The sequence below is a fragment of the Podarcis gaigeae genome, assembly GCF_964106915.1.
Source record: "Podarcis gaigeae genome assembly, chromosome: 2".
Taxonomy (NCBI): domain Eukaryota; kingdom Metazoa; phylum Chordata; class Lepidosauria; order Squamata; family Lacertidae; genus Podarcis; species Podarcis gaigeae.
The window spans coordinates 33,246,425-33,259,143 of NC_139679.1; the positions used below are offsets into that span (position 1 = coordinate 33,246,425).

The 12,719-nt window shown below is 40.1% G+C and overlaps 1 protein-coding gene across 8 annotated transcripts in view; it reads right to left on the reverse strand.

Moving 5' to 3' along the window:
• Positions 1–243: 243 nt before the first annotated feature.
• CCDC57 (coiled-coil domain containing 57) overlaps positions 244–12,719 on the reverse strand; it is a 65,468-nt gene continuing 52,992 nt past the window's right edge. For 6 of the 8 annotated variants that reach the window (XM_083727948.1, XM_083727950.1, XM_083727952.1 and 3 more), the window contains 2 exons: positions 10,779–11,001; positions 244–708 (listed from right to left, as the gene is read on the reverse strand). In XM_083727948.1, coding sequence (XP_083584074.1) covers positions 494–708; positions 10,779–11,001 — 438 coding nt within the window. In that variant the 3' untranslated portion in view covers positions 244–493. Of the gene's footprint in view, positions 709–10,778; positions 11,876–12,719 lie in introns of those variants that run through there. The other 2 variants (XM_083727953.1, XM_083727954.1) reach the window with 1 other exon arrangement.

Here is a 12,719-nt window from a genome sequence, read left to right on the forward strand (position 1 = left end):
AAAGGTGGAGGGGTAGGGCAGTGGACAGTGCAGCTGTGCTCTTTTATATACAGAGAAACTGTAGGAACTGTTCAATAAGTGTAGAACCAGGAGATCTGGGAAAATAAAATACTGGAACATATAATTGAGATGTCACTTACCAGGTCTGTTCATATTCAGTGTTTCCTGTTTGTTTTTGTGTATTTTGGGTCTATAAACTGCAATAAAGTTCTCTGTGTGTGATAAACTCTTGAGCAATCTATCTGAAGCATACTGAACATATATTTATTTACCAGCTCAAGATGTAGAGGAAGGTGGTTTAAATACTTTCTACAGTCAAAAACATTTATCAATGAAGTTTGATTAGCAAAATTGGAAGTAAGAAGGAACTTGACTAGTAACATTAATTACAAAACCAAACATGGACAGAATAGGACTTAAAACTTGGTATCACAACTTAATAACAAAATACTGTGCATAATTCAGATATAAAAATTTCTACTTCACTGAAAATCTAATCCTTTATGTTGTAGTTTCGGATTTTGGCCATTCGCTGGGGAGTGTGGGGCTTTCTGGATCGGTTATAAGATGACTTGTTTGGGTTTTGCTTTGTCTGAACTTTAGACTTAGTCCCTCTGACAGTCAAGGCAGCTGCTGGTACTCTTTCTGTGTGGGCTTCTTCCTGAGAGTCTTCAGGTCTTTTTGGTTCATGGATAACCTGGGATTTCTCTGCAAATCAAAAGGAAGAGAAAACGGATATTCTTTTAGTTTGATGCCAATTGCTCAGAGCAGCATAAACATATATTAAGTAGTGGAGACAGGAACGTCTAGGGGAGTGGGCAGAACACTTTGAAGAATATCTGCCCACCCCAGTTTTGCTATTGCCACCATTCGAGGAGCAGAGCCAGAAGTCATATTATACCACTATTTCATACTATCAACAGAATCTGTTATTGTGGGGACACAACCATCTGTCTATGTATCTAACTTTATTATTGTGAACTGCTTTGAGAACCATTAGGGTTGAAAAATATTATACAAACACTGTAAAATAAATAATTTTCACTTGCAGTTAAGAAGGTTGACATATTGGTGGGGGATAAGATAACTTTTAAATCCTTGTGATTTATTGCCTATGAAAGAGAAATAGGTTTGGCTTTGCAATTTTTATTTATTTGGATTGTTTTAATGTTTTCTTCTCCTGAAGATTTTTCATCTGATGGGAAAGTGCTGTAATCTGAGGCACAGAGCCTTTCCCCACTATATTCTTAATGGTGTAGTGAAGTACAGATACATCTGTTACTGTATAGACATATCTGTTACTGAAATTCACAGATCAACAAACTTCTTATTAAGGTCACCAACCAACTACATTTTACATTTATTTGTGGGCCAATTTGTTACTTATTTGTATGAAAGAGACCACTCCATTGTTAAACATCCTGTACTGAAGTGACCAGAACACCTATAGCAAATCCCACTTCAAATCTCATCTTTACCACAAACTCACTGTTTTAAGATGTATCAGAAAGTGCACGGTAGATATCAAACAAGACTTTGAATTTTATTTTGCCTGATATTCCTAGGTCAGAAAGATGTTTATATTATCAGCTTGAAGGCTTCCATGTAAATACTGTTTTAAGGTGAAGGAGAACAGTCTTTCTGGAAATATCAGCTCTTCATCTTACATGGTTTTTTTTAAACTTCCAATTTTGCCTTTGGCTAGGCAGAAATGCAACTATTCAAACATAACTGAATGGATGGAAATTTTGCATTTGTGCACTGCATTTCCCAAACACACATTTGTGTGATGAATTTACCCAGTCCAGCTCTGTTACGATTATTTCCATATGAAAAATCACTCTCATACTTACAAGCTCAGATTCAGATACTAGGAATTGTCAAGTATAGAAAATCACATCAGAATAAGTTAATATTTGTAAAGCACTTGAACGATGAAAAGTCTTGCATAACAGCAAAGTAAAATTGCATTTGTAGAGACAGAAAGGAGTTCAAATCTGTTGGTTAATATTCTACTCAGACCTCTCATTCTCTGGTGCTTTACCCACATGATGGAAAAAGTGTTGAAATTTTGTCCCATAAGCAAGAGTGAAAGGTAACATATGACCCAATAAGAGCCAAATTTCAGCCAGGACAACTGGACCAATCATAATGAGCTGCAATAAAAGTGGTTCTTCAGTTTTCGTCATCCAAGTTCAAATATTGCAGCACAATATCTATTGCAATTCTAACTATTTCCCATTTCTCTACCCTTTGGCAGCTTTTTATATGAAGCTATAATTCCCCAAGGACTGGAGCTCTGACCACAAACCATAGAAACCTAATTTTTCTCTCTCCCCACTACTCAGCATATATGTTGATGTTATCAACTTAATTCTGTCAAGAATGCGGTAATTTTCTCAACGGATAAGGCAAATCATAGTCTAACAAATAAGGCAAGAGAAGGAGCTGGAAAACATTTGGTTGTAGTCACTTTTCAGCCTTTCTTCTTCTAACAGCAGTTCTTTGAGCTACTTTTAAAACTCAGGAGATGATCAAAATCCGTGTCAACTCAGTGCTGCTGTTCGTGAGAAGTACATGCAAATAATCTTTTCTAGGTAAAGTCTCTTTGTTCACATCTATAATCTCACCAACTAAAATCCCTTTTACACTGCTAAACGCCAGCTGTTGAAAGTTGGCCCAAACAAGAATGTGTTAGGACACAGGGAAGACAGCTCTCCAAGTTATATGACTGTTCTGGGGAATAGGGTGTTATACCAATGTTTTCTTCAGCAAACCGTAGCTCTGTTCCTATTGGGGAGGGGGGATCTTGGGTACTAGACAACAGCTGCAGAGCAAAAGAAATATTTAGTTCAGAACTGTGGCTCAACAACAGTCCGTCTGTTTCCTCTTGCAAGGGAGGGCAGAGATATTTTCCCAGCCTGGACTTCCGCATTCTGAAATGAGGAGAAAGAGTGATAACTAGTTGCTATGGTGACTAGGCCTTGGCCAACCTGTGCCACAATGGCCATAGTATGAAGAAGGTACAAACTTGGATACTTTCAGTAGCTTGGGCCCACTGCACACCCTGATAAGACCCTGGGATCATGTAAGGAGAGTAAAGTGATATGATAAACTTTTCCCTCAATACCCGCCATTTACCAATGCAGAACTAGATTTCAGTTATAAGCAAAGTAGGGAAGGGGGTGTGGAGAAGGACCCAATTAGCAAGCAAGAATTAGGGTGTTGGGAGGAGAGAAAAGACTGCATTTTTACACATACACAGTTTGCTTTTAGATTTCATTCTGGCGGTCTGTGAGAATTCTATACTGGGTTAGGTTTTACTATGCTGACACACCTCTTTACCCTGGCTTTTGACACTTGAGGTGTATATTGATAGGACCCACATTCTTTTTATGATTATAAGTTGTTTTAAACCACTTTTAATGTTGTATCAATGTTGTAACCTGCTCTGGGCCCTCAGGGTAAAGGGTGGATAATAAACAAACAAACAGACAAACAAACAAACAAACAGACAAACAAACAAACAAATCAAGCTATTGGTCCTGCCAATAAAGTGGTAGGAAGGGAACAGGCTTCTTTCTCTGAATAACATGGGTAGATTGTCAAATCTACATTGCATCAATTCTGTGCCCTCTACAGTGTTCCTGAATAAATGCAGCAAAGATCGTTTAGCAATGTATAAATCGACTCAATCTTTTGTATTAAGGCAGAGATGCAACAAGGACACAAAACGGCCCTTATTTTCACCTGTGAGGTGATGGAGGGTGGCATTTTAAAGTCTTGAGATATACACATCACTTGCATCTGCATTTTGAGAGCCAGAATTTCTTTTTTGCATTCAGGTTTCCAATACTAGATTAGGTCATTGGTGTCCTTGCAAACTGCCAGTTGAGTTTCACCTGCTGACAGCATGAAACATTAGGCAAGTTACTGTGACATCTGCATGTGCAAACACTGTTTTTGCTTTAGCAACAGGTTCTTGACCTGCAGTATCTTCAATATCTTCAATGTCTCGGTCTACCAAATAATTTTGCCATAGCACGTGGATCATTGCCAACAGCACACATGCCATCCTATACTGTCATCCCTGCTCGCTGCCACAGCCTATAGAAATGCTGCTAGACCAGGACATAAAAATAATCTGCAAGTATATTAGACACATTGCATTTTCAAAGCCCTTGGTAAACATTAACCAATTAATCAAAATCCTGAAGCTACTCGGGAGAGGATTGTTCAATTTGTGAAATTGTCTGGTGGATTCATTTAAACAAACAAGCGTGCCAGTAGGGAAAAGATTAAAAGCAAAAGAGATGGTCTAATACTGTAGAGGTAAAAAAGGTAGATGAGCTAAGACAATGAATCAAGAATACAAGAGGAACCCGCTGGATGAGGCCAATAGCCCATCTGGTCCAGCATCCTGTTCTCACAATGACCAACCAAATGACTGTGGGAAACCTGCAAGCAGAATTCGAGCATGAGAGCACTCTCCTCTCTTGTGGTTTCCAGCAACTGATATTCAGAAGCATTGCTGCTTCCAACTATTGAGACAGAGCATAGTCACAATGGCTTGTAGCCATTGATAGCCTTATCCTCCATGAATTTGTCTAATGCTCCTTTAATGCCATCCAAGTTGGTGGCCATTGCTCACTGCCACTGCTGGGAGTGAGTTCCATAGTTTAACTATGTTCTATGTGAAGAAGTACTTTCTTTTGTCTGTCCTGAATGTTCCAACATTCAGCTTCATTGGATGTCCACGAATTTGAATATTATGAGGGAGAAAACTTTTCCTATCCTCTTATCTCTATGCCGTACATAATTTTATAAACTTCTATCATGCTACCTCTAACTCAGCTTTAATCTTAACTAAAAAGTCCCAAATGCAGTGACCTTTCTTGAGAGGGGAGGTGGCTCCATCCCCTTGATCATTTTGCTTGCCCTTTTCTGAACCTTTTCTACCTGTACAACATCCATTTTGACTCAAAAAGATTGAGAGTTAAGAAGATAGGCCAGTTGTTTTAGATGGGATAAAGGGAGATCTACACAAACGGGGTTGCAATAATCAAGCCCAGATAAGAGAATGAAGAATTTTAGCAGCATTTTCTATGAGAAAAGAAATGATAGAAAAGAACTTCATTTTGATAGAGCAGCAAAATCACAAGCATGTGAAGCAGAAAATGGGGGGGGGGGCACACCATCAAGAGTTAAAGATGTTTAGGAGGGGACGTCAGAAGCTCCACTTCCCATCTCCTCACATTCCTTTCAGCAGCTGTGGGGCAGTCTTTCTTTGAAGATGAAATGATGAGCATGAATAGCTCAGTTGATTAGAGATTCAGGTGGATAGCCATGCTGATCTGTCATAGTCATCATAAATAACAAGATGAAAGATGAAAAAATATTTTTTAATAATTCCAGTGGCACCTTTAAGATCAACTAAATATAAGCTTTCAAGGTATGAGCTTTTGTGTGTAATACACTTTGTCAGATACTCAATTGGATGCGGGTGGCTCTGTGGGTTAAACCACAGAGCCTAGGGCTTGCCGATCAGAAAGTCGGCGGTTCAAATCCCTGTGACTGGGTGAGCTCCTGTTGCTCGGTCCCTGCTCCTGCCAACCTAGCAGTTCGAAAGCATGCAGTGCAAGTAGATAAATAGGTACCGCTCAGGCGCTGCTTTGGTTTGCCAGAAGTGGCTTAGTCATGCTAAGGAAGTCATGACCCGGAAGCTGTACGCCGGCTCCCTCGGCCAATAAAGCAAGATGAGCGCCGCAACCCCAGAGTCATCTGCGACTGGACTTAACAGTCAGGGTTCCCTTTACCTTTAAAGGTGCCACTGGAATTATTAAAAAAGATTTTTTCATCTTTCATCTTGTTATTTATTACGTTAATTGATTAGAATAGTGGTTCCCAATTAGGGGTCCGGGGACCCCTGGGCGTCCGCAGAACCATCCCCTGCCAGAGGACTCACTTATCTTGTTAATTGCACAGTGAAATCCTTTCACAGATCATCTAGCCTCTGCTCTCGACCAGAGTGCCTGCTTGTTGGCAGGGCCAAAACTTGTGAAAGAGTTGCTGGATGACAAGTGAGCTGGGATTGGGCAAAAACCTCTGACACAGTTTCTTGGGGCTCTTGCTATTGGAGGAGGCGAGGCAAGATAGAGTGCACAAACAGCTTGCTAGTTCACATTTTTTTAAAAATGTAAGGGATCCCTTCCCTTTGCTCTCTACTTGAAAATAATTTCTAATTGCTTTCAACAACTTTCAAGTTTAGAGGATTCTCCCACTGCTTGTACATAGGGTTTTCAGTGAATTTGGGGTTCATATCTCATCTTGGAAATCTAAATGGAGAAATAGCTAAGCAATTTGCCACTATGATTAGCACAATAGCTAATCCTCTGATGATTTAGTTTCGTGTAAATGGCAACCTGTGTGGATTTTGTTTTCTTGTTTTCTGCGGGAAGCTATGTGGCTACATTTGGGGGTGGGAGGAAGCAGGTACATGGCAGAATCCTAATGAATTAAAAAGTTGCTTGTTCCTATTGGGTAATCAGCAAGAATAAAAACCTTACTCCAAATAAGTATTGTATTTAACTAATTACTCTATTTAAGCCAGGGATGAAACTTGGGCACAGAAGGAAATAACAACAACAACAACAACAGTGTGATGAAATGGGAAGCCAACATACAGCCCCTTGTTGGCTGTTAAGGGGAAGCATACTGAAGTGATTCTTTGAGTTAAGTGAAGTATGACTTTTTCTGACAGGTTCAAAATTTCCCTCTGATCGGTTGAACAACTTTGCATGCTTGTGTATGGTAGCCTACTTAGCAGATGTTTTCACATACTTGGAACACTTTCAACACAAACCTTCAAAGTAGTGATGTGAATATTTTTTACACTGAAGATAAGATTGAAGCCGTGATTAAAAAGTTATGGTTATGGACAAGCCGAGTAGAAGGTGGTGGCCTTACTAACATCCCAACACTGGAGACATTTATGGAGGCCACTGACGAAGAACTGATACCAGAAGTAAAACATTACATAAATGAACACCTGTGTGATTTAGCAACTAGCTTCAGAGATTACTTCCCTGCACCAAATTCTGAAAACTCATGGATAAGGAATCCTTTTGAATATGGTGGTGTACAACTAACAACTTTATCTGCGGAAAAGCAAGATGCACTTGTTGACATGACTTGTGATGGTTCATTGAAATCATTTTTCAAAGAATGTAAGCTGGACCAATTCTGGGTGAAAGTTTTTGCTGATTGTAAGAAGTTAGGTGAAAAGCTTTGAAACATCTACAGTACTCCTCAGGTTACAAACGTAATTCATTCTGGAGGTACGTTCTTAACCTGAAACCATTCTTAACCTGAGGTACCACTTTAGCTAATGGGGCCTCCCGCTGCCGCTATCGCATGATTTCTGTTCTCATCCTGAGGTAAAGTTCTTAACCCAAGATACTACTTCCAGCTTAGCGGAGTTTGTAACCAGAAGCGTTTGTAACCCGAGGTGTTTGTAACCCGAGGTACCACTGCAGTTCTCTTTTGTTCTACAAAACAAACATTTTCAACATTTTTTTCATATATGAAGAACTGGCATAGAAATCGGCTTGATGTTGAACCAAATTTGAGAATAAAAGTTGAACCAGATATGGAAGGGATTGTTTGGGAGGAGGGGAAGAGTCATGATTTCTCCCATCACATTTAGATTTAGCGTGTTTTTAACATTCTGTTGGGAGCCACCCAGAGTGCCTGCTTTTTTTCGTATACCTAAAATCCTTTCCTTATTTGGGGCTACCCCACATTTTCTGTATACCTAAATATATCTTCTTCTTTGGCGATCACTTGTAGTGATGCTGGATTTTGGACCTTGTATAAGGAGAAATGATAGACACTTTCCAACGTTACACCATTGAGTTGGATTTGTGGTGCTGCAGAGGGGTTGTTTTGTGCTTGTTGGTGCAGCACTTTGGTCTTTTGGGTGTTGAATGATAGGCCAAGATTTTTGTAAGCTTCTGTGAAGGTATTTAGGATGGTTTGGAGGTAATCCTCTGAGTGTGCACACACTACATTGTCATTAGCATACTGAAGCTCTATGACGGAAGTTATGGTAACCTTACTCTTTGCTTTCAGCCTACTCAGATTAAAGAGCTTTCCATCTGTTTGATAAATGATTTCCACTCTGCTGGGGAGTTTCCCTTCAACAAAGTATAGGATCATGGCGATGAAAATAATAGAGTTGGGGCAATAACACAGTCCTGTTTAACACCTGATCTCACTGTGAATGGTTCACTTTGAGAGCCATTGTTATCTGCGATTGTTGCTGTCATGGTCACAGAGGAGCTGAAGGATGTTCACAAATTTATCTGGGCAGCCGATTTTCAGAAGGACAGCCCACAGGGCATTACGATTTACAGCATCAAAGTCCTTAGTCAGGTCAATGAACGCCATATACAGGGGCTGGTTTTGCTCTCTGCATTTTTCTTGAAGCTGTCAAGCAGTAAAAATCATGTCCGCTGTCCTCCTCGAAGGTCGAAAACCATTTTGGGATTCAGGAAGGGTAGCCTCAGATATTTTTAGGAGATGGTTTGCTAAGATCCAGCCGCAGCTAATAAAAAGATGCCTCGGTAGTTTCTGCAATCTGTTCTGTCACCTTTTTAAAAGAGATTGATAATTTCGGCATCCCTAAAGTCTGCTGGGGCCACCTCTTTCTTCCATATTTTTTCGATGAGCTTGTGAAGTTGTTGTGTAAGTTCAATTCCACCTACTTTGAAGACTTCGGCAGGTATCCCATCAGGTCTGCTGGCTTTGTTGTTTTTCATTTAGTTAATAGCTGTACATAACTCTCCCAAATTTGGAGATGCTGCAAGCTCATCTCTAATTTGTTTTTGTGGAATTTGTGAGAGGACTTCAGCAGCTATGGGGGAGTTGTGATTAAGGAGATGCTGGTAATGTTCTTTCCAGCACAGTGCAAGAGTTTCTTTATCTTTCAGAAGTTTGGTACCGTCTATTGAGCATAGGAGGCATGATTTATTGGCCCATAGATGGGCTTTGGGCTTTAAAGAAACTCTGTGCATCATGAGTGTCGGCTACGTGCTGGACCTCTTGAGCTTTTTTAATCCACCGGGTGTTATTTAGTTCTCTGATTCTTCTTTGAACCTCAGCCTTAGCGTCAACATAGGTTTTTTTCTTAGTGGTGCAGTTTCTGTCTCTTTGCCAGATCAGAAAGGCCTTCCTTTTCTTGTCAATAATGCATTAAATCTCATGGTCATTCTCATCAAACCAGTCCTGGTGTTCATTGGTTCGATATCCAATAGTTTGTTCACAGGCTGCAATAATGGATGTTTTAAGCTTGGTCCGGTGTTCCTCGATGTTGTCAGGAAACTCCAGAAGCAGATGGTCCTTAAGAGTCGTTTGGAAGCAATCCCACTTAATAGGATCTTGAAGGGCTTGAGTGTTCATTTTGTGCCTTGGTTTCCTTCCTAAATATATAGAAAGCTCTTGGCCAGACATTAGCAGTTCAATCCTAAATATGCATGATTGGATTAAGTTCAGCTGAATTCAATGTGATTTCAATATGTTAAGAACTGAAGACTTAAGCAATGGCCATGTTTGCACATCACAGTAAACCATAGTTAACAGCTTACAGTGAACATGTAAGTTGTTCTGACTTCATTCCTCCTCAAGTGTGGGTGGAAGCAGCAAACCACATCCCCTGGCTTAGTGTTGATCCTCATAATTGCAGATTCTAAAACAAACCTTGCCATCATATTATGACTGTTCAGATTCCACCCACATTAGGGAAGGAACAAAGCAGGAGCCACTTGCACATTCATGGTAAACCATTTATTATGGTTTACAATACTGTGAAAGTGCAAATGCACTGAAGGCTTACAATCACAGTTCTAATATGTACATTTCACTATGCAAGGTGAAATTTATTTCTGAGATTTTTTACTCTAATACAAAGAACTAATTCATAATAACTTCACCTTTTATAAAGTCAGCATCAGAATATATTAAAGCTGTGCTTTTATATCTGCTCCAAACAAAGCTCATGTCATGAGGACAGGCAATGAATATTTACATTTCTTTCTTGGGAGATTTTTATCAAAAGTGGAATAATGAGCTGAATTATATAACTAACTGAGAACAGTGATAGTGTGTCTCTAACAAGCTTACCTGATAATTTCAAAATGGCCTTTCTGCAGCAGTCTCAAAGTTATATATAAAACTAGAGTAAAGAGTGGATGGCTGGTTCCCAGTACTAGAAAGAGTACGGTAATTTTCAAATTTTCTACTCTTGAGGAGTAGGAAGTTGCCTTGTCTGTCAAAGAATCCCTGAGCACCAATCTTGGATCTCTATCCAATACAGAGGCTATTGAAATAAGCTCTGGGCACAACATTCATTCATCTGGGGTACATACAGGCTTATTGGGCTCCAAGAGAAGGGATTGCACTCCCTCCTAACATTGCAGGAGAAAGTCAGTAGGGAAGGACAATATGTCTCTTGGGAAAGTTCTGCAGAGCACAGTTTGAAAACCACTGTACTAGAGTAAGTAGTGGAGCTGAAACTACAGACATCTATTAATACGGCATGCGTGCATGTATTCTCCACTCATTTCAAAACTGGCAAACAAAGAGCAAGAACACTGTGGATTGCACCATAAGTAGGGCAGAAGCATTCCAACGTCTGCTGGTATAATGCGTCAAGAAACTGCTGTACTGTACCTGATTCAAATACAAAATTAAATAGCCACTTCATTCTATACCATGCTTACCTTGCTCTTTGTTGCTTTGGGGGCTGAGAATAGAAGGGCTTGATCCCATCTCTAGAATCTGCCAGATTTCCTCCAGGGAGCCAGCAGTACCAGATGATGACAACAGGCCTTGCTGGAGTTGGCTGGGACTTTCTTTTGCAAGTAGTTGAGACTGGTGTGGAACTAAGGTTTCATGCCTTGGGGAATCTGCAACATGATTTCCAACAATTGATTTTGACTGAACCTGTGGAAATGACAGAATGCCGTCAGTAATGGCCAGGGATCAATAACATCTGGAATTGAGCTGAAAATATCGAAAGCCAAGGGTAGGCTTGTATGGCTAACAATGTTTCCTTCCTCAGGTTAAGTTTATGGTCTACTAAGACCCCTAGATCCTTTTCACATGTTCTTCTGGAAAGCCAGGTGCCTCCCCCCATCTTAGTGTTTGTGCAGCTGGCTATTCCTTCCTAAATGTAGAACCTTACATTTGTCCCTATTGAATTTCATTCATTTAGTTTGGACCCAGTTCTCCAATCTGTTAAGATCATCCCAATTTTGTCTTCTGTGGCATTAGCAAAGAATGGTGTCATCTGCAAATTTGATGAGCATCCTCTCAATTCCTTTGTCCAAGTCATTTATAAAGACACTGAACAACAACAGGCCTAGGACAGAATTCTGTGGCACCCCATTTGTCACTTTCCCCCCAGGATGACTAGGAACCATTAATGAGCACTCTTTGGGTTTGGTCAGTCAACCAGCTACAAATTCACCTAACGGTTACCTTGTCCAGCCACATTTTGCCAGTTTTTCCACAAGTACCTGTATATCATGGGGGACTTTGTCAAAAGCCTTACTAAAATCAAGATACACTATGTTCACAACATTCCCCTGATCTACTAAACTTGTAATTCTATTTTTAAAAAAGGAAAAAAAGAAATGACATTTGTCTGACATGACTTGTTCTTGAGAAACCCAAGCTGGGTCTTAGTAATCACAGCATCTTTTCCTAAGTACTCACAGTCTGACTGTTTACTTTCCTGTTCAAGGACCTTTCCTAGTATTGATGTCAAACTCACCAGTCAAGATGAGTTGGGACTGATATTTCATAACTGAATGACCTGGAAATTCACATCCAATATAAAGACAAACTAAGCTTGACATAACACTACTAATAGCATACAAAGGGGCCAACTACATGTCACATAGAACCCCAATGCTATGGGGTTTACTATGTAAAAGCAGCTTGGGGAGTTAAATATGGAGTGAAGAAACAGTGGGAAGTGCTTAGTTCTTTTCCTGTTTGTGGGGACTCTGTTCCAAATTGCATCTCCACATGGTTTTCTGCCCAATGGGGTTCAACATTATTTTATTAGCTTGATTATAGATCCATCTACATACAGCCTGCTTTATTTACAAAGAACGAGGGGACGTGTTCCTATCCCAAAGGGTTTACAATGCAAAAATAGACACAAGAGAAAAACAGAAGAAGGTGAGAGAAATGTAGGCAGGGGTAAACAGGTGGAAAATATACAATGATTCCAGTTAACTATACTTCAGCTTAGTTAAAGGAGAGCATTGGGTCTCTAGGAGCTTGTTCAAAAGGCTTCATAAAAAGGGGGAATTTTGGTGAAGGATTTGAAGTAAATTAAGGAGATGGTCACATGGAGATTCAGTTCAGGGAGGTAGTTCCATCCATAACAGGGAGAATGGTGAATAAGGCAGAGTTGTTTCAGGGAACACAATACATTTGGGTGCCTAGAGGTAAAGGAGCTGGATGATTTAAGATCACAGATAGAGAAGTGTTTGGACATATGTGGGGCTGCCTCTGAAGATGATTTGGAAAATTCAGCTGATGCAGAATTTGGTGGCCAGGTTGCTCACCAAGGCAAGACAGTTTGAACATATTACACCAATCCTAGCCTGACAGCACTGGCTGCCAATTAGTTTCTGGGCCGAATTCAA